Source organism: Danio rerio, chromosome 16, assembly GCF_052040795.2.
Source record: "Danio rerio strain M-AB ecotype USA chromosome 16, GRCz13ab, whole genome shotgun sequence".
Classification (NCBI taxonomy): domain Eukaryota; kingdom Metazoa; phylum Chordata; class Actinopteri; order Cypriniformes; family Danionidae; genus Danio; species Danio rerio.
Window position 1 is genome coordinate 21,533,119 of NC_141036.1, and position 27,780 is coordinate 21,560,898.

Below are 27,780 nucleotides of genomic sequence, written 5' to 3' on the forward strand. Positions count from 1 at the left end.
ATTATGACATGGCAATACAATAAACAAATAGAAATATCAGTAAATTTTGACATTTAATATGTACGTCAAGAGTTTTAATTTTGTTCAGTGTGTGTGCTTGAAATTAGGGCCAAAAGACATTAAATTAAAATAGAAAAATAAAAAATGAGTGAAAATAAACAACAAAATGGCAAAAAAGCACCTCTGTAAGTGTCTGCCTACTGTAAAAATTTTTGCAGCATTAGATTAAAACCTTCACATTAAAACTCATAATCGAATATATGTACTGTTAGACCCCTAAAGAAAAGGTTTGCTAAATTTGGCAGCCTAAGTGAAGTGAGGGGGTTTGCATCTTTAATAAAATATGACAGTTCATATCCAATGAAAAGAATGAGTAATAAATTCATATAAAATCTTTTAAAAGTGACATGTCTTCATTTGATGTGTCTGTAGTTTGATCTTTAGTTTATATTCACAGAATTACAAGTCACTCAAAAAACTTACTGATACTCTTAACCTGAATGCTTGGAATGTTGTGAAATTTAGGATTTATTGTTGTAAATGAAAAGCTTATTTAAGTTACTGTAGCTTAATCACTGAATATGAAAACATGTTTTATAACTTATGAAAAGTTAAGCTTGCTGCAAACCACAGATGCTTGGGAATTAAGAGTAGATGTTGAAAGAAAACTGCAGTTCCCAGAAATGGTTAATACAGCTCTTCATTCAGATATTGTCTTTGGGTCAGATAAAGACCGTAAAATCATTTTAATTGAGCTGACTGTGCCGTGGGAGGAGGGTTGTGAAGAGGTTCATAAGAGGAAGGCCTTAAAGTACACGCCACTAATCCATGAGTGTAAAAACAAAGGTTGGCAGGCATGGCTGTTTCCTGTGGAGGTAGATTATAGAGACTTTCCAGCAAAGTCAGTATGGTTACTTATGTCAGCTTTAGGCATGGAAGAGTAGAGCAAGAAACATGCTGCTCGCAGGATTAAAGAAGAAGCAGAATGAGTTTCATGCTGGTTATACAGTAAGAGAGAGGAGGAAAGCTGGAAGCTATGATTAGATGGCCAGTGGCTTGGCCACCACTGCCGACCCACCAGTTGGAGAGTGTTGTGGTAAGGATTGAAACAATCAGGGAAAGTTAGGAGCCACCTGATGACATCTACTTGTGGCAGAAAGCTATGGTTGCATAATGGAGAAACCAAAGTAAGCACCAAAATAGATGTATGTCACAATTAACGTATTTTGCCATGTGTATTTCCTTTTATACTGTGTGTGTGTACATCTGTCAGCAAGTGTTTACACAGTTTTTATGCTACTAAAATGTTTGACAATTGACTTATTAGCACAATTAAATTGCATTCAATTGTAATGAGATAAAAACTGTTGTTTCTTGTTGTTTTCTTTCAAAATAGGCCTATAGGAATAACTTATTTTCTTTTGATTCTTAAATAAAGAGAAACTTAAAATTACTTGCAGTTAAAATTAATACTTAATGCCTATATATATATAAGAAACAGCTGACCATATAAAATTATTTTTTTAATGACATGTTATACTATTTCTAGAGGTCAATTAATAAGAATGACACTACAAGATAATAACAATAAAATAGGAACAATGAATAGTACCACAAATCCAAAAACTAAATATCAATATGATGTAACAACTTAGTATGATTTCATGCTTTTCCTACTTGTCCATGTTGAACCTTTTATTTAATATTACATCAACTTCTTAAATGTAACATTTAGGCAACATTTTAAAGCAGACAAGAATTATTCTTAATTTGCATGAAAAGCCATAAAAATGTATTTTCATATAGTCATTAAATGTTTGTTTTATAGTTATTTTGGGGAAAAATAAAATATATGTACTAGCAGGTTACAGAAATGAGGGTAACACTTTATTTTGATGGTCCATTTAAGTATTAGGAGACTGCTTAATATCTGTTAAGACTGCTCCTTCAACAGACATAACTGTCTAATAGATATTTTACAAGTACGCCAACTCACACTAACCCTAACCCCAGCATAACAGTCTACTTATAATCTAATGAGAATTAGGTGGCATGTAGATGCAATGTAACTTAAATTCAACAAACGGGCCATCAAAATACAGTGTGACCGAAATGAGACTCGCAATGCAATCTCACTCTGTTGTTGCATGATGTGGACATGATGTGGATGTTGGTTCTTGGTGAAAAAATGAAAAAAAATGATGGTGAAAAATACATTTTACTCAACATTAATTTTACTTTTAGTTTATTAAAATACAACCAGATTCATCATATGTCACTGTACATGATGCTATTTATTTATTTACCTTAACTGTCATTTTTATAAAGGGTTTATAGACATTTCTGGGTAAATTAGCACATGGCTATTGCAGTCAGTCAGCCATATTAAAAATGTCATAAAGCAACAAATAATTGGAATATTTGAAACCACAGAAAAAATAAAGAAGTTAAAAACACATTTGCTCAGAAAAAAAAAATAGAAAAGCTCTTTGGAAATCAGTTTCAGGGGCAAATTTCCCCTTTAAAGTTCAGTATCTTTGTGTGTGTTTGTACCTTGTATTGCTTACATTATGGGGTATCAAATGTCAACATTCTGACCTTGCGTAAACATTTTCTTGGTCACGATGAAGAAAAAGGCTAATACATTGCACAGAATTAAATGTTTTAAAAATGTATAAATGCAGATTGTTTCCTGTGAGGGTTGTGTTTATGAGTAGGTGGATAGAATACACAATCAGTATAAACATCAATGCATTATCTAGGGGTAGTCCCCATAAAGATAGCTGTACAAGTCTGCGTGTTTATGATACTTGAGTGACAGGATGGTCTTTTTTTGTGATGTAGGGGGTGAACGGTGACATTGTCCCCCCTCTCTGTCACGTGCTGTGGAATATGCTGGCTGCTTTTGTCAGCCTGTGACTCGTTCTGCTTTTCTGGCACTTTCATACAATGGTGCCCTCATGCACTGATGTTATCAAGCCCCTCATAGTGCGACTGCTGGAACTCAGGCCTTATGGAAGCATCCTTACCTTGGACACATGGATAACGCAACCTTGAGACACAGCAAGCGCTCATAGCAAGGAGGACTCCGGGAGTCAACGATCAGGTGATTTTTTAATTTTTTTCTACCCGTGTATTAGTTTTTTTTTTTGTTTGTTCTGTATTGACATATGCATGAACATAATATGAAAGTCTGAGGTCATAGTGCTGGGCGATATGGCAAATATCTCATATTGTGATGTAAGTAATGTGCAGTTGAAGAACTATTAGCCACTCTTTGAATTTTCTTTTTTAAATAATTCCCAAATGATGTTTAACAGAGCAATACAATTTTCACAGTATGTCTGTTATTTATTTTTTTTTCTTCTGGAGAAAGTCTTGTTTGTTTTATTTTGGCTAAAATAAAAGCAGTTTTCTTTTTTTTTAAACCATTTTAAGGTCAAAATTATTAGCCCCTTGAGCTATATATTTAGCTATATTTTTTGATAGTCTACAGAATAAATCATTGTTATAAAATATCTTGCCTAATTACCATAACCTGCCTAATTAACCTAGTTAGGCCTTTAAATGTCACTTTAAGCTGTAAAGAAGTGTCTTAAAAAGTATTTAGTAAAATATTATTTATTGTCATCATGGCAAGGACAAAATAAATCATTTATTAGAAATGAGTTATTAAAACTATTATGTTTAGAAATGTGTTAAAGAAATCTTCTGTCCGTTAAACAAAAATTGGGGAAGAAAAATACACAGGGGGCTATTAATTTAAGGGGGCTAATAATTCTGACTTCAGCTGTATATATTATAGTATAGATATAGTATTTTTCTATTTATTTGACCACATGTTAAAGTATATACTCTAAAATGTACTTGCTACGGTGTGTGGTCATACATCAATTTATTTAGAATTTTAGGTCAGGTCTTTGACTAAAAGTGTAAAAATAAAAAAATGTATCACTTGCTAAAATGCAAATTGTAAACACTGGACTATCATTGTAACTTTCTAACAGTTTTAGTTTTCATTTTTCTGTCTGTATCCCTGTATTGGTGTGTAATATTGCACTCATGTACAGTTGCAATCAGAAATATTAGCCTCCCTTTGAATTTTTTTTCTTTTTTAAATATTTCCCAAATGATGTTTAACAGAGCAATGACATTTTTACAGTATGTCTGATAATATTTTTTCTTCTGCAGAAAGTCATATATGTCATATTCATGATATAGTATTTTTCCATTTATTTGACCACAGTAAAAGCACTATAAGTTTTTTACATGTCAGAAATGCACTCACTCACACGGTATGTGGTCATACATCAATTTTTTTAGAAGTTTAGATCAGGTTTTTGATTAAGAGTGTTGAAATAAAAAATAAATGTATCGCAAACTAAAATGCAAAGTGTAAACACTGGACTATCAAGATTGTAACTTTCTCAAGGTGGTGTTATTCATTTTTCTGCCTACATCCCTGTATTGGCATGTAATATTGCACTCATATAACTTATGAAAAAGTATTACAGTAAACAAAGCATTTTGTGACACCACACAATAAACGATAGAGCACAATATGAAATGATAGTCTGAAGAAACAATGCTAAACTAAAACAGTATAAAAAATATGATGCAAAGTACCAAAAAAATAAAAAATAAAAAGTATTGATGATGACATGCATCATATGATAGTTGGATGTTTTTAGATTCACTTAAGCTCAAGGTGCTCCTTGGTTTACAATTTTTCTTATACCATGATTGTCAGGTTCTGCTGACACATATTCATGTAAGTGTAATGCATTGTTGCACATATTCATTATTTTTTCACTTATTTATTTTCCTTGTTCATGGAGATTAGTTGCTACTGGCATAAAATCAACAGATGTCATATTTATGAAATATATGTTCATTTTCCAATTTTAGTTCTATCTAAAATTATTGATTGCATTGCATATTTTCTTGTATACATTGCTTTACTTAATATCTAGGGGCTATATTGATGCAGCTCCTTACTCCAAACAATATATGAATTAATAAGAAGCATTTAAAACACATTGGATTTATCGATTATATGCAAAAATCCTGTTCTTATTTTATACGCAGTTAGAATACATAAATATTGTTTGGAGTGTTTATAATGGATTTGTACATAATAGAGCAACAGAACTCAGAAAAAGTGTCAACATTTCTTTAAACCTTAAGGTTTGTTTATGAATTACTCTTATGGGCTAACTGTAATTCGGTGCTGCTGTTGATGCAGGATGTCTCTGAGAACAGAAGGGGTCCAGTGTGCTGGTGTTGCTGTGGAGTTTGACAATGATAATGACAGAGAATCATCTGTGGTCAAAGCCAGGAATATACCACGTATGTTTGTTTTACTTAAATATGTGTTGCTGTTTTTGATACTAAATTACTGCTTTATTATTACCATATACATGACTAGACTGTAAAAAAAAAATCTGTTAACGTGTCTGTATTTTCACGATTCACAAGTTTTTTTTTTTTTTTTCACATTTACTTAGGGTTATAAATGGCACTATGGCACCCTGATTTCTGCTCTGATGTTGAAAATTTAACTGCACAGTTTAGCAAAGTGACTTTTATTGACATTTTAAAAGTTTGAAACAATATATTGTGTAATAAAGAATATATACAATTTAAAATATATCTGTAAATTAGCAGTTTCCCATATATTGAGATCCATGTGTTTTTGTTTTTTTTATTCTTTATTTATACTTTTAAATTACATTTTGGGACTTTAATCTTTTTTTCAACAACTTTTAACCTTGAAAAGTTTGATAAAGTGACTTTTATTAACATTTTGAATAGTTTAAAGTGAAATGTTGTCTGGGTTAGTGTAGTATACGGTACAAAAACCATTTAATAAGCTGCCAGTGCACTTATTTCTTTCTCTATATATTATTTCTTACATATTATATTATTTCAGACAACTAAGATGTCTATAAATGTAACTTTGTTAAACTGTAGAATGGCAATTTCTATATCAAAAGTTGACAGAGCAGAGATCAACAACACATAATCCAATTTACAACTGTACATAAACTAATTAACAGATGTTTATTTTACGGTGTACATTATTGAGTTGGTAAAATAACAGAAAAATGACTGGCAGTTTATTACCAGGCAGGCTTGTTATCATGTCAAACTATTTAAAAAGTCAATAAAATTTCCTTATTCTTCAAACTTATTAATGTCAACAGCTGCATAAACAATGAGCAAACACGAATCACAAAATACAGAAAACTGCAGATATTTTTACAGTGTGTACTGTGTTTTTCACATTGACACATTGTCAAAAATTACAAAAAGATCCACTGAAAGATGCTAACGATGCATGTATACAAAGTGAGTTGTTACATTTTTTTGATGTCAAATTTTCTCACAAAAAAAGTGTAATTAGATTGGATTTGATTTAACATTACTGTAATTACACATGTAGAGTGCAGGGTATCGAAATGCAATTAGAACCTAACCAGAGTGCAAATCTTAATTCTGCAAAACACTAATTATTTTCAATATCTGATAATCTATACTTTCTATACACTTTTCCTGGCACTACCCAAAAAAGTTTGAACCAACCAACTATACTTGATCTATTGTTTCATTAACATTTCAATGCTTTTTAGATCAAATATTCAGAATAATTAACTGAGGAAAAAAAATAAATGATTAAACACACACACACACACACACGCACGCACGCACGCACGCACGCACGCACACACACACACACACACACACACACACACACACACACACAAATAGTTCATAGTTTATGAATTAATATCCTCAATTCTCCTTCATCATAAATGCAAATGGCAAAAGCGACCAGTATAGTTCTTCACTGTTATGTTTCCACCTGGTATCTCAGTTCATTTGTGCTAAATGTTAATTTAAAAGAGGTAGTCAGTGATCTGACCCCACGTGAGCTTGAGTACATGTTTGTATCTGGTGTGTTCTAATGTGTCTCATGACCATTTGTGCTCAGATTTTGTTAAAACACTTACCTCTTGCTTACTCTCAGTATTACGCTCTCAGCATTATACACTATTGAATAAATGAACATGTTATACAATTTATAACAAGCTGGAAAGCAATTAATAAAGTCATAAACTATTTTTTACTATGTTATCAAGATGTTTACGTTTAAAAACATCATCATTTTGTAAAGGTGTAACAATACACCACCCACATGGTTTGGTTTGATTTGTTATGGTTTGGTTCTGTTAGCTGTGTGGGCAATGCGGCAACAGCATTTTAAGGTTTTCTAGATACATTTTTGACTTATTAATAGCAACAGCTAAGCTTATTTCATTTGTACACTGGATTTACATGTTAATTTAGTGTAGTCAGCTGATTAAACTAAAATGAAATGCCTCAATAGCAAACTTTACAGAAACAAACACTTTACATACAGTGCATTTTGAATGTTCAATTAATCTACAAAAACATATACTGTACAGAATGAAATGTTTACTGTTTTTCAAATATTTCACAGTATATTTCTCTTATTATGTTTTTGTTTGTTTTGGAGAAAAAAGTGTAAAAATTAAAACTGCAATATTATTGGACACATTCTATTCTATTTAGCCACTGAACAAACCCCCATTGTGCAATGTCTTGCCTATTTAACCTAACTTGAGCTAATTAACCTTGTTAAGCCTTTAAAATGCACTTTAAGCTGAATATTAGTATGTTGCAAAACAACTATGTACTTTTATCATAGCAAGGACAAAATAAATGAGTTAATAACAATTAGTTATGAAAACTATTACGATAAAAAAGTAATATAGAGTTGCATATTTCCAAAGCTTTGTTTTAAGATTATGTCCCAAAGTTTTTGCATGTGTGTTTGATAGCCTACATTAGATCAGGGGTCACCATTCTCATTCCTGGAGGTCCGGTGCCCTGCAGGGTTTAGCTCCAACTTGCCTCAACACACCTGCCTGGGTATTTCAAGTATACCTTCTAAGACCTTGATTAGCTTGTTTAGGTGTGTTTGATTAGGGTTGGAGCTAAAAATCTGCAGGACACTGGACTTCCAGGAGCAAGTTTGGTGATCCCTGGCCTACATCCTTCACATAAAAATCAATAGTGACCTATAATGAAAACAGTTACAGTATGTGATGTGACATTACTGTCTGACCAAATACAGTGGACACAGCATCATCTTTAGTTTAAAACTTTAGCACAATCTGTTTGTAAACAAAAGAAAAAAAAATCTTTCTGAAGTGGATGAACATATAGGAATACTTTACCCAAAAATGAAAATGTACTCACTATTTACTCTACTCTTACTAAGTGGTTGCAAACCTTAAACCCAAAAATGCTATGGGAGTCATTTCAAGATTCCAGCTTTCTTAAAAATATCTTCTTTAATGGTCAACAAGCAGATAGAAACTCATTGGATTGATGGGTTGAAAATATGATAGAATTTTCACTTTGGGGTAAACAGTCCCTTTAAAAGCACCACAACATTCCAATAATCAAACACATCACCCCTGTATAGTCCAAGGAATATTGCCTTTACGTATTAAATAAACTTACTGTTAACCAGGTTGCAGATAAATAAATTTTTCAGTAGCGTAGTCTTTTTAGACAAAGACTACAGAATACACAAGACCTGTCACTTCTATCTTTTTTAATGGGTATAAAGTGTAACTGTCTGATAATGAGATCTTGAACTGCAAAGGACAATATATTTTTAATTTGTTTATGCTGTTAGGAAAATACCATATACATAAGAAAAAACTGGACTCAATGTAAACCAAAACTTTACCCATTTTGTGAATGACTTTAAAGTATATGTAAATCTTTCAGAACAATCACAAAACAAAAAAAGCACTGAAAACATGTAATGCTCTGAAAACATTTAATTTGTAAATGTAATTTTATTTAATTTTTTATACATATTTGTTTTTTCTCTTTCAGAAACTATGTGAAATTTAATACCTCTCGTTCTTGTGGCATTGAGTTAATAAAAAAAAACAAAAACAAATAACAATAAATTAAAATAAAGTGTAACTGTCAATTTGATGAACAGGAGCGAATCATTGATCGCTATATGGTGAAAAAGCCTGCCTTCTAATACAGGAGCCACTCATCAATCGCTATAGACTGACGATCCTCTGGGGAAGGGGCTTGGTCCAGACATCAGTTTCTGCATATTTTGTTTTTTTTGTTTGAAAGAAATTTTATTTTATTGATGATGCCTAATATGAAATTTATTCGTAAACTTGGCAGGCAATATTGGAGAATTTAATGTTTCCCCATTCAAACAGAATGCCCAGACATACTGGAAACTCACGTCTGGTCCTCCCCCCCTCCCCCAGAATATAGAGTGGAGAAACTATGACGTCAATTTGTATGCAAAAATCCGGAAGCGAGTTAGCATTTTAGCAGTTCCGGTTCCCTCGTCCCGGGTTTTTTCAATGGGGTTTCAGTAAAATCGCTTAAATAAGGTTCGTGGAAAACACAAACTCAAAATACTTTCACGTTTTGTTCTAGAACATAAAACACATCAGTTACAGCACACTCTTGAATTTTTAAATCGGTTATGCTTCTTTAAAAAGACGGTTGCTATCAAGTTGCTAATTGGGACTACAGGCGGTGTCGGAGACATTATACGTCATCGAGCTGATCTGGTCTAGAGCGCAGCTCGCTCGTGATAGGCATTTGAATTAGTCTGTTATTTAGGTATTTTCATGAATAGTATTTTATAGTTTGTAGTATTATTCTAATTGGGAATTCAGATTGTGTGCAGATAATTCCTTCACTTGTAAAGGCTGTCGAGACAGATTAATTTTGTTGATAATTTATTTAAAAAATAATAATTTATTTTAATAAACAATAATATGAAGATAACGTACTGCTTACTAGTGCAGCCTGTCTTTTTCCTGCTCTCAGTAATGCAAACGTATGAATAAATGTGTAAAAATACACGCATGTTAACTGTCATTTTAACCCGATCAAGTGATTTTTTGTCTTTTTTTTCTTCATCTGAACACATTTAACTCTGTCATGACAGCAATATCCTCCGTAAAATGTACATCATATTTGACTGTATGGGCTGCTTTTCAGTGTATTTCGTGACAAAAAAAGGAATATTGAATGTTGCTCTATGTCCATGGAACTTGCAGGCATTTTCATACACTTCCTCACGCCTCATTTCTGTCGTCTGTTAAGGTAAGCAGGCTTTATGCACTCGAGCGATACACTTATTTAAATGTGTTATGATAATACTATGTAGGCAGTTTTAAACAGTTTTTAAAACTTTTAGAACAACCGTAAAGCAAAACAGATGTATTTCCCACGTAAAAACGATCCAAAAATCTCATAGGTCTATGTGTTTTTGCGTATTCATTTGTTTATAATATATACCGTGGATTATACTATAATAAGCATAGAGATTAACTCTTTGTCATGGACATTATTTCTAAAAAAATAAGCTTGAAAAGTTGCCTGTAGCAGGGTGGTGCTGACGTCACATGCGAGCGCCCCGAGGGCACTGTAGTCCGTTTATAGCCTTATGTTAAGCATATCACCCTGCAGCCCAAGACCGGTTACTCACTAAAGCTAAGCAGGGCTGAGCCTGGTTAGTACCTGGATGGGAGACCACTAGGGAACACTAGGTTGCTGTTGGAAGTGGTGTTAGTGAGGCCAGCAGGGGGCGCTCAACCTGAGGTCTAAGTGAGTCCTAATGCCCCAGTAAAAGTGAAGGGGACACTACACTGTCAGTGGGCGCCGTCTTTCGGATGAGACGTTAAACCGAGGTCCTGACTCTCTGTGGTCATTAAAAATCCCATGGCACTTCTCGTGAAAGAGTAGGGGTGTAACCCCGGTGTCCTGGCCAAAGTCCCTCTATCGGCCCATACGATCATGGCCTCCCAATCATCCCCATCCACTGAATTGGCTCTATCACTGTCTCTCCACTCCACCAATAGCTGGTGTGTGGTGAGCGCACTGGCGCCGTTGTCCTGTGGCAGCCGTCGCATCATCCAAGTGGATGCTGCACACTGGTGGTGGTGTGGAGAGACCCCCCTCATGATTGTGAAGCGCTTTGGGTGTATGGCCATACACAATAAATGCGCTATATAAATACACATTACATTACATTACATTACATTACATTATGTTAGCTTTTCAAGTCTTGTGTTTGTATTTAGGATCTAAAAGTGCTCAAAGTTGTATTTTCGTCTGAGGATTATCCGACTGGACAAAACGTGTAAGTGTCATGAACAGTGTTTGAACACAGAGCTTATTATTTGCAATCTTCAAAAAGCTTATTCACGAGGGAACCAGTTTTATGCTAGCAGCCGATTAGCCTACAAATTGACGTCATAGGTCCTCCAATATAGCGATTGATGATTGGCTCGTGTACTAGAAAACGGGCTTTTGCGATCGATGATTGGCTCCCGTACTAGTAGGGGGGGCTTTATTCAGCATATTGAACGTTACACTTTCCCCCATTCAAAAAGATACAAGTGGCATGTATTGTGTATTCTATAGTCTTTGGTTTAGAGCAGTAATTATTGATAGAATTTTCTTTTTTTTCTTGAAGTACATGGTTCCGCTACATTCATTCTTCCATGGCGGGGCGCCACGCCAAAATTGATCCCGCCACTGCTAACGTTACAGCTTCTCATTCAAAACATTTATTTTTTTTAATAGCAGGCAATAACCACACCAAAAACGTATTAAAGGGTAAGTGAATTATAACAGCGCGAACTTTTCTGTAATCGTAAAAGTGCTGTGCGTCATGTGTTTAACCCTTTAAGGTTACGTGCTGACTGACTTCAGGACGCATTAATATTGCTCTGTAGGTTTATTGGAGACATTCATAAATATTCCTAGCAAATCTAATAAATGCTAGAAACATACTCGTTACATAAACGCACTAAATCGCATTCAGCAGCGTTTGTTTGAGAGCGCACAAGATTTTATATTATTATTATTATTATTATATAATATTTGAAGGGGCGTGCAAGAAGTTTTGTGCACGAGCAGAGGAAATCGGCGCGCAAGCAAAGAGATCCGCATGCTGTGTAGGCTATTACATAAATGCAATCTCGACTTCTAATACTGAGCTCACGACATTTGTCATTGAAATAACGGCACAGGTAGTTGGTAGATGTGTGTAAAAAAAAGCCTGCCGCCACAGGTGAAAAACAGGCTGTCTGGTATGAAACTGTTTATTCTATAACAAAAGCATACATCATGCAAGAAATCAATATTTCAAGACCCTTTATCATTTAGGATCAGCCCTCATCTACCTCAAGGGTCCCAAGTTCCTCATCTATGTGAGTGGAGCGTTATCTATGTGGGTAAGGAGATCTGCAATGCTGGCACACATGAGCTCTGGCAAAGTATTTATTTATTTTTAAATCATACTTTAAGAAGAGCACACAAAATATGACATGATATTTCAAGCTGATTGTTGCTTTTCATGTGCCAGGGTGATCGCATGTGGCATTTCGCCATCTCTGTCTTCCTGATTGAGCTCTATGGACATAACCTACTGTTAACTGCCATCTTTGGACTAGTGGTGGCCGGATCGGTGCTCTTATTAGGGGCCTTGATAGGAGACTGGGTCGATCGCAACCCAAGGAACAAAGGTAAAATAAGTGATGCATTTATGAATGTCAGTTTTTTTATTCATTAAAATAAGTTTAATAGAAGGGTACCATAAATGTTATGTTAATCTGTTTTTTCTACAGTGGCCCATGCATCCCTGTTCATTCAGAACACCTCAGTGACTGTCTGCAGCATTGTGCTTATGTTGGTTTTCTCATACAAAAAATGGATTGAGGAAATCTGGGATGGGTGGCTAACTGTAAGTCTCTCCTTAATTAATACCTTTCAGGATTCAGGTCAAAATCTTCTGTTTATAGTAGCACTTTGTACCTTCAATCTCTCCCTAACCCCTGCTGAACATAAGCATTCCCGCTGCTATGACATAGCATACATAGTAACTTGTTGCATCACACAACTCACACAAGGTGGTTTGTTATACGGTGGTGATCATCCTGGCAGATGTGGCGAACCTCGCCAGCACAGCTCTCACCATTGCCATCCAGAGGGATTGGATAGTGGTGATCACAGGCTACAACCGTGGTCACCTCGCAGGTATGACATTTTACTTCTCTTAGACAATGCTTATCGGTTACTGGAAATCACAAACAATTGAAATCAAAGTCAGCAAAAAACATACTATTTCCTAAATTTCAACACCACTGCCTTGTGGTATTTAAAGCTACTAAAACTGCAGTTTTAAGCATTTTCAGATCCTTCCAGTAATTTGTGTAAAAGGGATAGCAATGTACACCCTTGTTCCAAACCTGTTTGAGTTTTTTTTTTGGGTTTGTGACAAGTGAAGGATGAGTTTTGGGCAAGCTATCCATTTAAACAGATATATAGCAGAGTAAATGGAAATGTTTATCAGAAGCACCTTCAGTAACATGCCATTCCTCATCATTCAAAATAAGACATCAATTCGTATGAGCCATTGGGTAAAGCAGTTCCTTGAAGCTGAAAACACTAACATAATGCAATGGCAGCCTACAGTCCTAATCTAAACTTGATTGAAAAATATCTGGAATCTGAAAAAAAGACTTGGAAACAAAGTTATAACCACGAAACCCACTACAGTCCGTGACCTGTGGAAGAGACAGAAGAAGATTGATCAACATCACAGGAATGTGAAAGACAAGTCTTGTGGTGCAGATGTGCTGAAGTCATTCAAGGCAAGGGCCTGGACACTTCCTCCTCATTTTCTTAAATGATGCAGATTAAATCATTAAAAAAAGAAAATACTATTTTTATCAATTTTGACATCCACAAGTTTTTTTATCCACTGTAGGTAATTTAAAAGTGCTTACAAACATGCAAGTTCAACAACTGCATTCTAAGCATCATAGTTTCTAAAAGCATCAATTACTAAACCATGAAGCAGTTCCATAATGTTGCATAAAAAGCATACAGTAAAATGTTAACATGTTGTTATACTAACACTACAATGCTATAATAAGCACACATGTAGATTAAACACCAAATAATAGTTTTTATTTCTTCCTGATGTAGGAATGAATGCTACGATGAGGCGGATTGATCAGGTTACCAACATCCTGGCTCCCCTGGCGGTGGGTCAGGTAATGACCCTGGCCTCTAATGTGGTTGGCTGTGGCTTCATCTTAGGATGGAATGTGGTGTCCCTCATTGTAGAGTTCATCTTCCTCTCCAGAGTTTATCGTATCGTACCTGCACTGTCTGTCAAACCTCCAGCAATGGAACATCAAAGCTATCTAGAGAAGAAAAGAGAAAGAAGATGTTTAAAAGGTAATGTTTCCAAACATAAACTAGTGCCCAAACATTCTGAACAGTTTCTTTCCTAGACTTCATTCATTCATTCATTCATTTTCTTTTTGGCTTAGTCCCTTTATTAATCCGGGGTCGCCACAGCGGAATGAACCGCCAACTTATTCAGCACTTTTTTATGCAGCTGATGCCCTTCCAGCCGCAACCCATCTCTGGGAAACATCCACGCACACTCATTCACACTCATACACTACGGACAATTTAGCTTACCCAATTCACCTGCACCGCATGTCTTTTGGCAGTACGGGGAAACCGGAGCACCCGGAGAAAACCCACACGAACACAGGGAGAACATGCAAACTCCACACAGAAATGCCAACTGACCCAGCCGAGGCTCGAACCAGCAGCCTTCTTGCTTTGAGGTGACAGCACTACCTACTGTGTCACTGCGTCGCCTCCTAGACTTCAATTCAAATAACTAGTCAGGATCTCTTTCATCAAAATATGTTGATATTATTAACTACCATGTAATTAGTCTACAAGTCCATGCATGGATAGAGCAGGGCAAAAAGCAGCAAGTCAAACTCACACCAGAACAGATCCAAAAATCACGCAGAACATTTATAATTACTGACGAGTTAATAATTGGCAGAGACACCTTTGATAACCATGAACCATGACTAAATATTTCAAAAATATATTAAATATGGAGATAGAAGGAGTTTGGAGAGAGTATATAATTGGCCTGTGGCAAAGCGAGACCAGATGTATTAACTTAACTAAACATGGTAAATGTCCTGAACATTGATGATAATAAAAATAAATTATATAATAAGAAAATGATGGACGAATGGAATGAATCATGGATGGGTGGAAATATTGGTGTATGAAACAAGCACTGGGTGGATGAATTGAGTTATATATGTATGGATGGATGAATAAATTAATGAATAGATAAAATAAGTAATCATTAGACTGATGAATAAATAGATAGATGTAACAACTACTGGGCAGGTGGATGGATGGTTGAAATTAATGCTCTATGGTGTGATGGTAAACTGATATAATGACCACACTGTAAACCCTAATAAGTTAAGACTACTCAAATGATTTGAGAAAGGTGATTCCCTCAGTTCGTTTGAGTAATGGGAAATCAACAATTCAATTAATTTAGTTGACTAGATGGGGTCTCTTCATTGTATTAACTTAAATGTTTAAGTACAGATAACTTAAAATGGCTAATATTCGATTTTTAATTTTTTTTACTTACTTTCAGGGCCGTTTATATCAAAGTTGATATTTAGCCGCACCATGTTGGTGTTTCATAACATTTAATTTTTACGAGGTGGGTTGTTAGCCCAACGCTCAACCACCAACCTGGAGGACCAGGACATACACACATACAATACGAACAATTTAGCTTACCCAATTCACTTATAGCACACGTCTTTAGACTTCTGGGGGAAACCGGATCACCTGGAGGAAATCCACGTAAACATGGGGAGAACATGCAAACTCCACACAGAAATGCCAACTGACCCAGCGGGACTCGAACCAGAAATCTTCTTGATGTGAGGCGACAGTGCTACCCACTTAGCAACTGTATTGCCCTTGCATGTATATCAATTAGGAAAAATGTTTATAAGCATTTAAATATCTAATTTCTAATTTTTTTTTCTTTTGTCAGATGGGTTCAGGTAGTGCTTCTGTCCTGCTGCTCTTCAGCAAAATTCAGCATCACAAGCAAAATTACCGTCTTGTGTCATTTAACATTTATCGATATATCATCATAGTTGTCAAGGAAAAATTTTCAGCGCAACCAGAGACATGGTGAATCATTTAAAGAAATTAAAATCATCACCTTAGAATTATTAGGTTCTATCTGACATTTTTGTCAACATTATGTTATTGGCATATTCTAATTAAATGACATCTCATTTACATTATGCAATGTTTTTTATAAGTTGTTTACAGTTTAAGACTTTTTATTTAAAAAACAAATGTTACACACATACTGTTTGCTATGGAATGCAAAAAATTAAAGCTCATTCTCTCAAAATCATTTAGAAAGCTAGAACCTTATAATTCCAAGGTGACAAAATGTTAAGCTCAGAGAACTTAAAACATTAATTAAAACTTTTTTGCTGCCTAATGAGTATAAAACACACTTGTTTAAGTTTTGATGCCAAAACTTGGTATTTTAAGTAATGTCAAGTTATAGTAACTTCATATCTTTATTAATGACAACAGCAGGGTTTACAGAACATTGAATGGGTTAATGAAATTAATGATGGATGACTGGAAAAATTGAATGGATAAAATAACCCATTGGGGTGGATGGATGGATGGATGGATGGATGGATGAATGGAAGGAGTGAGTGATTAATAAATGGACGAATGGATGGATGTGTAGAAGAAAAGATCATTGGATAGATGTGTGGATGGATAAAATGGCTAATATAAGGATGAATGGATTAACTGAGGGATGGATTTATTAATGGATTGATTGGTGGATGGATGAATAGATGGATTTATGAAACAAGCAATGGATGGCTGATTGGATGAAAGAAAAAAACAGCAAAACAATATAATGAGCAGAAGAAAAAACAAAAACAATAAAAAGGGAAAAAAACAAAACGAATGAATGAAAGAAAGATAGAGAGAAGAATTACCAACTATAACAGAAGAATAGATTAACCAATATTTAAACTTCACATTCACATTGACTAAATATACAATTCAAATTCACTTCCTTTATTCAGGCAGAACCTCATCATGTCCAGCTCCAGCCATCTCAGAGGAAACTTCCAGTGGCCTGCATTTACAAGAAATGACCAGAATCCCCATGTGCATCCAGCGCCTGCGTGGGCTCCTCAGCACCTGCCAGGAGGGATGGAGGGCTTACTACAGACAACCTGTTTTCCTAGCCGGCCTGGCCCTTGCATTTCTATACACCACGGTACTGGGTTTCGACTGCATCACAACGGGTTATGCCTACACGCAGGGCATCAGTGGTTCCCTACTCAGCATTCTGATGGGCGTATCGGCGGTGGCGGGGCTTTTGGGCACTGTCCTGTTCACAAAGCTGCGGAAAGCATTCGGCCTGGTCAACACTGGGGTCATTTCCAGCGCTCTGCACATGCTTTGCCTGTTGCTTTGTGTGTGCTCTGTATTTGCCCCCGGGAGTCCCATAGACCTCAGCGTACTCAATATAGGGAATGTGTCGGATGTGGGTGGAATGACTGGAGGTCATCAGAGGCACGGATACCCATTGCGTGGAGGTATCAATCAGCCTCTGCTGCCCGACCGTTCCTCCATTCACTGGACCAATAACACCGTGCTGTTTGAGAATGCACCGGCAGGGACAGAACCAGAGTCTTATATATCCATCATCCTGCTGTTTCTTGGAGTCATTACAGCTCGAGTTGGTGAGTAGATATCTGCTTTATCATATCCCTTTATTAACAATAAATACAATTCCTCCTGATCTATTTAAATGTTTTGGGGATTTTTTATTTTGCATTGAAAGTTTTGAAAACTTTGCTGAAATACATTTTAAAATGGATGCTGATTTGTTGCTAAAACATTTTATTAAGTTGCACAGTTAAACAGTTGCTGCGTAATAGATTTACTTTTCTAATATTTTGGAAAAACTGTGATGCACAATATTTGGCGATTATTTGATGAATAGAAAGGAAAGCTTATTTTTTGATAAAAATCTGTTATTTCTAACATTCTAAATATACAGTATTATATTAGATAAATACAACCCAAATGAAAAGGTTGTGGGGCGTTTGATGGTGTTTACATCCAAATCAGGTAAACTGTGTAGGAATTAAGCTGCGGTCACATTAGAGTTTGAGCATGCGATATTCTGTCGTGCGGTGCTGCGAAAAGAAGCAGGATTAAACAAGCTTATTAGATATTTTTAAAAGCGAGCGATTGCTCCATGTTTTAAATTTCTGTCCAGAGATGTCATGTCTGCGAAACTTGACGCATGACCCCGCGTTTCCGGTCTGACGCATTCGCATGCGTATGAATGGAAGTCTATGGTAAGGAAAAGCCCAGTGTGACCGCAGCTTTACAACAGTTTGCATGGGTGACTCCCACTTGTGTGGGCCCAAAAGTAATTGGACTGTTGGCTTCTAAGCTGTTCCATGGCCAGGTGTGTGTTATTCCCTCATTATTCCAATTACAATGAGCAGATAAAAGGTTCAGTGTTTATTTCAAGTGTGCAATTTGCATTTGGAATATGTTACTGTCAACTCTCAAGATGAGATCTAAAGAGCTGTCACTATTAGTCTAACAAGCCATCAATAGGCTGAAAAACAAAACAAAACCATCAGAGAGATAGCAAAAACATTAAGCGTGGTCAAAACATTCTTAAAAAGAAACACCAAAACAACACCAAAAGACCCAGAAGACCACGGAAAACAACTGTGATGGATGACCAAAAAATTCATTCTCTGGTGAAGAAAACATCCTTCTCAGTTGGACAGTTCAAGAACACTCTCCAGGAGATGGGTGTATATGTGTCAGAGTCAACAATCAAGAGAAGACTACACCAGAGTAAATACAGAGGGTTCACCACAAGATGCAAACCATTGGTGGGCCTTAAAAACAGGAGAGCCACATTAGAGTCTAAAAAAGCCTTCACAGTGCTGGAACAACATCCTACGGATAAATGAGATCAAGATCAACTTGTACCAGAGTGATGGGAAGATAAGAGTGTGGAGAAGCAAAGGAACTGCTCATGATCCTAAGCAGTGAAGCATAGTGGTAGTAGTGACATGGCATGAACATGTATGGTTGTCAATGGAATTAGTTCTCTTGAATTTATAGATGATGTGATTGCTGATAAAACCAGCAGGATGAATCCTGAAGTGTTTCAGGCAATATTTTCTGCTCATACTAAGCCAAATACTTCAGAACTCATTGGACAGCGCTTCACAGTTCAAATGAACAGTGACTCAAAGCATACTGCAAAAGCAGTCAAAGAGTTTTTGAATAGAAAGATGTGGAATGTTATGCAATAGCCAAGTCAATCACCTGATCTGAATCTGATTGAGTATGCATTTCATTTGCTGAAGACAAAACAAGGGAAAAAGCCCCAAGAATAATCAGGCAGGAACTGAAGACAGTTGCTGTAAAGGCCTAGCAGAGCACCACCAGGGATGAAAAGACTTCAGGCTGTAACTGACAGCAAAGGACCAACCAACATGTAAAACATGCAGAAAACTTAAATATTAAACAGGAAATGAGAAGACCTCTTAATATTTTTTGAAGCATCAAATAATTTAAACTTTTCAAGACAAGTTTAATTCAAGTTATATTAGATCCTAAAACTTAGTAAGAATTATATTATTTAGAAGATTTCTTAAATCAGCATTAATTTTTAACCAACTTAAGATAAAAATGTCTACTGTTTTGCAGGTCTGTGGTCATTTGACCTGACAGTGACTCAGCTCCTGCAGGAGAGCATCTGTGAATCAGAGCGAGGGGTGGTGAACGGTGTCCAGAGCTCCATGAACTACCTAATGGACCTGCTGCACTTCCTCATGGTCATCGCTGCGCCTCAGCCACAACACTTTGGCATTCTTGTCATCATCTCCGTCCTGTTCATTTTTACGGGACACACCATGTACTTCCTGTACGCCAGGAAAGCCAAGAGGAAACCACGTACAAACACTTGAGCAACACTACTCTGCTTGTTGCTCACCAGCTTGTGAATGTGTCTCCATTCCTGTACTGTTTTCAGCTGCACTTACACAAAAGTTACTCTATCCAGATCACTATACTAAAAAAAAAAACAAATCTGTTGCTGTGATCTCTTATAACCTGGAGGAAGAAAAAGGGTTTGGCAGCAACGCATTACTCAGGTCAACAAAATCAGGAAACAGCGCCTCCTGCTGACAGAAAAAAGCAACTTCATCAGTATCAGAGACCCCGTTTGCAAGTGGGCCATTCTAAAAACAGATCTAAATGGGATCTGAAAAGAGGTTGTAATTTCAAGCTCATTTCTCCAGCCTCCTAAAGTTAAACTATTGAGTTTTATCAGTTTTGAATCCATTCAGCTGATCTCCAGGTCTGGCAGGAGCACTTTTAGCTTCGCTTAGCATAGTTTATTGAATTAGACCAGGGGTAGGCAAACTTGGTCCTGGAAGGACTGTACAGTTTAAAGCAGCGGTCACACTGGGCTTTTCCTCTCATGGACTTCCATTCAAACGCTCGCAAATGCGTCAGACCGGAAATGCAGGGTCATGCGTCACTTGACTGCGTGAGACCAATCAAGGATCAAAACATGACATCTCTGGACAGAAATTTAAAACATGGAGCAATCGCTCGCTTTTAAAAATGTCTAATCCTGCCCCTTTTCGTAGCGCCGCATGACAGAAAATCGCATGCTCAAACTCTAATGTGACAACAGCTTAACTGCAACTCTAATCAAACACACCTGCTTATAGATTTCTTGTGACCATTAAGACACTGATTGGCATGTTCAGGTGTTTTTGATTAGAGTTAAACTATGCAGGACACCGGCACTCCATGACCAAGTTTGCCCACCCCTGGATTAGACCAATAGCATCTCACTCAAAAAATTAATTGTATTATGCTTCTGTGGGTACATCATGCACTAAGAAAAACAGAAAATGAAAAGTTGTTATTTTCTAGGCCGATATGACTAGGGATGACTAGCATTACCTCGTAATAGTCAAGAAACTTTGCTGCCATACCATTGGCTGCTGCAGGCGCAAAGATATTATGTAGCCGGGTCAGTGACAAAACAAGTTTGGCAAGATGGGAAATTTAAAAATCTTTTACAAAGTTGATTTAAAAGCATCCGTCAGATATTTTAAAATGTACAGATTGTATTCATGTTGATTTTATGTAATTAAAAATAACATTTACACCATTTTTTACAAACATTATGACTGAATGCACCTGAAAATGTCAAATGGTGTAACTGCCAAAAATTGTGAAATATTAAATAATTTACTTCTCCTAGATGATATGCAAGTGTACACACTGAAATAAATACTTCATTTTAAAATACCACAATAACATTTATTTTATTCGCATTATCTCTAAATGTACATTTTAATGAGTTTTTGCAATATTCGGCCGGACACATGCTAAAAACACATCTGATTTCTAAATAATCTTTGACAAATTATGTAAAAAATGTTAAAAACTATTTTATTACACTAAACTGGGTGTTTTAATTTTAATTTCACATTATTTCCATGTACTTAATTATATTTTTATGTAAAATACTGGTTACACCAATTGACAAAAACCAGTTACACCACCTGACAGTGTTGCTTCTACAGCCAAAGATTTTGAAATTGACAATTAAAATCAATTCAAACTAAGAATGATAGTCAACAATTTCAGCTGAAGTGATTTTAATTTGTTTTAAATGTTAACCAAAATGTCTGGCAACAAGAAATCATCATGGCGCATGAAAGGTGTATCCATGTCTCATATTGTAATGACAGTTGAGGAACAATATCTGAGGGGGGTGGGATTGTCATTGACAAATGTGTTTCGAACAATGAAACCAAGTTGCTGAACTTTAATACACCAAGTAATAACATCCTTTACATTAAATGTGTGGCCCTCATCAATAGAATATTAACAAACTAAAGAAACATGTTTAACATTTAACACCTTTTCCATCACTGTTTTTTTTCAGTTGGCTTAAGTAAAATAAAAATAAGTAGATGATATTAGAAAAAAATCCACTATTTTACTTTTTAAGCTATTTAGAAACAATTTGCCAAACACTGTACGTAAAACACTAGTACGTAAGAACTGCTGCTTACTCGTTGTTGCCTTGGTGCTGGGATTAAAGGCCAATTTTTGCAAGCATACACGACTGACTGACAACAAATCATTTCATGAGTGTATCCACAACTTATCCACAAACTATTTATTTTATACAGTTAACGTCAAAATTATGCAGAATTATTATTAGTCCCCCTGAGCTATTAGCTCCCCTGTTATTTTTTCCCCAATTTCGGTTTAACAGAGAGAAGATTTTTTTCAACACATTTTCAACACATTTTTTCAACACATAATAGTTTTAATAACTCGTTTCTAATAACTGATTTATTTTCTTTTTGTCATGATGACAGTAAATAATATTAGACTTGATATTCTTCAAGACACTTCTATACAGCTTAAAGTAACATTTAAAGGCTTAATTAGGTTAACTAGGCAGGTTAGAGTAATTAGATAAGTTATTGTATATCCATGGTTTGTTCTGTAGACTATCGGGGGGGAAAAGCTTAAAAGGGCTAATAATTTTTCCCTTAAAATGGCTTTTAAAAATTGCTTTTATTCTAGCCGAAATAAAACAAATAGGACTTTCTCCAGAAGAAAAAAATATTATCAGACATACTGTAAAAACAAAAAAAACAAAACTGATTTCAACTGTAAATAAATTAATTTGTTTAGCAACTTCTGACTTGTTCTTCACAACTTTTCATCATTAAAGTTCCTCCGAGTCATCTCCAGTTGTTAAAAATAATAGTACAACAGCGAGCGCATCAAGTATGAAAACCTCCAAAACTTAAGGCTGTGTGCACTCAGTCTATAGAGGCTCGTCAACCTTGTTTCATTTCCCATGTTAATTTTTTATTTTATTTAAAAAAGAAATTCCCAAGTGCTCTTTAACAGAGAGAATATTAATGTCAACACATTTCTAAACAAAATAGTTTAAATGACTAAATTCTAATAATTGATTTCTTCCGTAGTCTTTGCCATGATGACAGCACATAATATTTGACTAGATAATTTGTAAGACATTAGTATTCAGCCTTAAGTGACATTTAAAAATGTAATTAGGTTAATTAGGCAAGTAAGATCTATTGGTCAAGTCATTGGGTAACTGTAGTTTGTTCTGTATTTAAGAAGGCTAACAATATTGACCTTAAAAAACGGTTTAAACATTTTAAAAACTGCTTTTATTCTATCCAAACTAAAAGAAAAAAGACTTTCTCAAGAAGAAAAAAAAATACATACAACATGTCAAAGGAGGGTGATACAGTGGCTAATGTGGTTAGCACAGTTGTCTCACAGCAAGAAGGTTGCTGGTTTGAGTCCCAGATGGACCAGGATGGCTTACTGTGTGGAGCTGACATGGGTTTCCTCTGGGAGCTCCAGTTTCCCCCACAGTCTAAAGACTTGCAGTATAGGTGAATTAGAAAAACTAAATTGACTGTAGTGTATGAATGTGTGTGTGAATGAGAGTGTGTACATTATATTGTGTGAATATAAACATGGATTAACATAAAAAAAAACATTCATGATATGCAGTAAAATAACTTTATCCTAGGTTTACAGAGCTTTAATAGTAAGGTTGGTGATTAAGCACCTATTTCTCAAACAAAAATAAATAAATAATCTACACTATGAACACAAATAGTTCCAAATAGTAGTCTAATTTATGTCGCATTTTTGATCAGCATCATGAACTAATGATATTTGACCAAATTGACCCCCAACAGTGACTCCTGCTATATGAGTCAAATGGTGTAACCAGTTACACCCCTTGACATTTCAACTTAAAATGAAATTTGACAGGCATTATAAATAACATCTATGTAAGCACATGGGCTTGGTGGGAATATTTCAAATTTAACTTTTAAATATAATACTTATTTTTATAATATTGAACAATTATCAGTGCATTTCTGGGGTCTTACCATTTGACATGCATATCTAAGAATAGCTGACCATACCTTAAAAAGGTCAAAGTATCTCATATTTTAAAAAGAGTTACTAACCTTTGCATGCAGCAATTAGTCTTATCAAGAGTTCTTCTCTGTGATCCAATTTCCTGTCTAACTCTCTTGTGCACAATATTAACAAAATGGCTCAATAAATGGTGGTTACACCATCTTGACATTTCAGAAATTTGAAGTGACAGACAAAATTCCCCAAATGAATTATAATATTTAAAACAATTGTGCTATATTTACCTTTATTTACTATTAAATATGTCTAATGTAAAATTATGCCAGACTAGCCGATACAATGTTTCATTGAGGCTTTCACATTTTTTAAACAAGGTAAACTATTTGGTACCAATTTTTTTTGGTTACACCACATTGACATTCTTGCAATAATCCCCTAAAAATTTTCTTAAAATGGATTAAAACTAAAAAATTAAACTTGGTCCTCAAAATAGAGAATTTATGCAAGTAATTTGCTTATTTATTTTGAAACTGGAACCTAATTGAATTTATTTAAAAGACATGGACACAAAAAAATGAGCGTCACGTCATTGACCCAGCCCCTAAACTTGTTGGCTAATATCATTGTGCCTGCTGCAGCCATGGTAAAGCAGCAAGGTTCCTTGATTATTTCACTTGAATGAGAATATAGTTCTTAGACATATTGACCTAGAAAATAGCAACTTCTCATTTTCTGTCGGTCATAGTACAAAAATGTAACTACAGAAGAGTCAAACTTTAAATAGGAAAATTATTAAAACTCTTTGAATTATGCTAAGCTAAACATGCTAAATTGTTTAACTATAGTGGAGTTGAACCTATTTTTAAAATTAGTATTCCTTTAAACACTACAAGACATGTTGTTGAAATGCGCTGAACAAATCTTCAAGTTTTGTTTAAACATGACAAGTGTCAACATGACTTATAATGTTTGAATTAGTTTAGTAGGTACAGAGCAGGTAGTCTCTGGTGGCTGTTTGAATGTGTTCGATATTGTGAATATCTACATTACAGGCTTGTTTACACCTGGTATTAACAATGCAATAGGAGATCTTGGAAAATGCTAACATTAGCCTCGTAGCAATGAAAGCCTACATCCCACACTGCAAATCACCATCCAAAGCCATGCCTCCTGAATAAATAAACTTTCACTATACAACATCACTGTAATACATTACGTAACTTTTTTTCAAAGTTAAACTTTATAATACAATTAGTAATTACAATAGCAAACTTTAAAAAAAAGGTAGGTTTTTGATGTTTACCTTCCATTCTTTATCTAAACCTCATCTGTGAATGTGCTGATGATGTAATCTGTAATTGATCTGTAATTGCAGAGGTATGAAATCAAATATTTTCAGGACAAACATTGTGATTGGACAAACTTAACTTGGTCTACATCTTCCACAGAATATTAAAAGACATATAGTTTTGGACCACTTAATTATATTATTGTTACCAGAATGCGAAGAGACTTTTAACCAGCATAACAAAAATAGTTTCTGAAGACAATCACCTAGGCCACCCTAAAAGTACTTATTTATTTGTAGATCTGATCACAAATGGAAAATCTGATCAACCAAAATGCTTAATACGAGCTGTAAACGGGCCCCTAGAAGTTAATAAGTGTCTTAAAATGCACAGTATTACCACAAGAACATGACTAAACACAGCTGACACAACATGTTTTCATTGATCATTAGCCAGGCAAACACCTTTTTTGTAAATCTTCTCACATTTGTCAACTTACCAGCACGTTGCCACCAGGCGTTTTTTTATTTTATTTTATTTTTTATTAAATATCAGTAAATGTCTCTTTTTTTCACGATTACTTGGTTTCTGAATAAAGCACACAAAGTACAAATCTCGTCCAACAGACAAAAGATGTTTTTTACAGCATATAAGGAGACTATCTTTCTTTCTTTTTTGTGCTTTTAACTGAATGATTAATCTTTTAGTTTGATCCCTAACTTTTCAAGTGAAATATTAGTGAGTTTTAACAAGACCGTGGACTTTAATGTATCTGTTGCATGTTTATATAATTATCATGTCAAGGTCTTTTAACTGACTACTATAACTGAGTGTTCTTTAGAGTTCAAAATGGATGAAGACAGAATCTTATACCTCAGCACTTAACTGTTATGTTTTGAACTCTAGCTTAAACTTATTTGTGGACAGTAACTACAGAAGTAATGGTTAACAGATACGTAAAATATTCAGACTGCATTTCACCTGTTTAATTTGTGTTAATAATATATTATATGGATTATGAGACAGTTCTTTTCACTGATTATTTTTACTGCTGATGTGTAATGTTAAATGTTGTTTGAGGACTCTTTAAGTGTCAGACAGTTCAATGAAAACCAATAAAATTGCGTTCAGAAGGCATGACGAAAGCAGTGTTTTTTTGTTGAAATATATACTCAGTCTAAATATATCGTCATCTTGTAATTAAAAGGTTCTATCTGCTTTGTGAATGATTTAAAGATATTGAGCTTCAAAGATTTTACATTTCATAGCAAACAGTATGTATGTAGCATTTTTTTTTATAAAAAGTCTTAAACTGTTAACATCCGAAACAAAAAACATCTCATAATGTAAATAAGTTGTCATTTAATAAGAATATGTGAATAACTCAATTTTGACAGAAATGTCAGATAGAACCTAAGCATCAACATAAGCATCGACTAGCAATTAAAATACTAGCAATTAAAATATAAAATAATGGATGACTAAAAACTAAAAAATATTTTAGTCATTCATTCATTTATATATACATAAATTAATTAGAAAGGGAATTACTTCGATACAACTCTACAATAAATAGATAATATGTTTTAATTTTCTTCGTCATGTAGCCAAAAGAACCTGATGAGCCTGTAATTATACCCTGTGTCCACCAGATGTCAATAAAAGCTATATATATATATATATATATATATATATATATATATATATATATATATATATATATATATATATATATATATATATATATAAAGAAAATACACAATGACCCAAATTAACATATTTAAATGTGACTTTAAAATATATTCTACTAAAGTTTTTCTCAAAAAATAAATAAAGTAATTAAAAAAGAAATTAATTAATTAATTAAAAAAATAATGATTTGCCTGCAAAACTACAGATAAAAAAACTAAAATCTGCAGCATCATCACACATAGGGTACATTTATGCAACACAATTCTTTTCTTTGCGGATAAATGAAAGACTAAAAACATTCATCTGTGCTAAAATCCATTACTGTAGTTTGCCATTTTTTGCTTTGGTTGCCAAGTGTTCATAGACTATGTTTTATGCTTGCAATATCCAATTTACAATATCCTTTCACATGGCATTGCCTTTTTCACAAATAAAATTTTTTTTGTATTTGCACAGAAAATAAAAAATCTAAAACAAAAATTTTAAATTGGCAATTTCAAGCCCACATATTGTCATTGTTTAAGTATTTATGGCCAAAAACTCTAAACATGATATAAACATTTCCAGATGTATTATGTTTAAATTTACCTATGCACAGTTATTCAACTTGCAAAGGGGGAAAAAAATACAAATGTTTTTGTGTGTGTTTGAAAAACATCTAACTGCTTATGAGGTGGCATGGTGGCTCAGCGGTTAGCACTGTTGCTGCACAGCAAGGTGGTCGCTGGCTTCCTAGCGGGACCCAGCTGGGTCACTTGGCATTTCTTTGTGGAGTTTG

At 34.8% G+C, this 27,780-nt stretch overlaps 1 protein-coding gene across 9 annotated transcripts; it reads left to right on the forward strand.

Annotated features, from left to right (window-relative positions):
- Positions 1-928: 928 nt before the first annotated feature.
- On the forward strand, positions 929-26,447 carry si:ch211-254p10.2. 9 transcript variants are annotated; one of them, XM_087286874.1, is made up of 11 exons: positions 929-1,187; positions 2,845-3,106; positions 5,246-5,349; positions 12,262-12,329; positions 12,461-12,620; positions 12,723-12,838; positions 13,005-13,131; positions 14,086-14,340; positions 17,082-17,747; positions 19,753-21,086; positions 24,620-26,447. In XM_087286874.1, the coding sequence occupies exons 3-10, from the start codon at positions 5,247-5,249 to the stop codon at positions 20,010-20,012; spliced, it is 1,755 nt and encodes a 584-aa protein (XP_087143000.1). In that variant the 5' UTR covers positions 929-1,187; positions 2,845-3,106; position 5,246; the 3' UTR covers positions 20,013-21,086; positions 24,620-26,447. The 9 variants fall into 9 exon arrangements, with proteins under 9 accessions (XP_087143000.1, XP_087143001.1, XP_087143003.1 ...); XM_087286875.1 differs by lacking the exons at positions 929-1,187; positions 2,845-3,106; positions 5,246-5,349 and adding exons at positions 9,396-9,702; positions 10,146-10,191; XM_087286877.1 differs by lacking the exons at positions 929-1,187; positions 2,845-3,106; positions 5,246-5,349 and adding exons at positions 9,615-9,702; positions 10,146-10,191 and having other exon boundaries at positions 13,039-13,131.
- Positions 26,448-27,780: the final 1,333 nt, after the last annotated feature.

What these genes read in the sequence shown, in the direction of transcription:
- si:ch211-254p10.2 (XM_087286872.1), top strand. Translation starts at nt 11,595, where the DNA reads ATGGCGGGGCGCCACGCCAAAATTGATCCCGCCACTGCTAACGTTACA. An exon ending in CACCAAAAACGTATTAAAGG is followed by an intron (nt 11,710 to 12,261) that starts GTAAGTGAATTA and finishes TTTATCATTTAG; the next exon opens with GATCAGCCCTCATCTACCTC. An exon ending in TCTGGGATGGGTGGCTAACT is followed by an intron (nt 12,839 to 13,004) that starts GTAAGTCTCTCC and finishes AACTCACACAAG; the next exon opens with GTGGTTTGTTATACGGTGGT.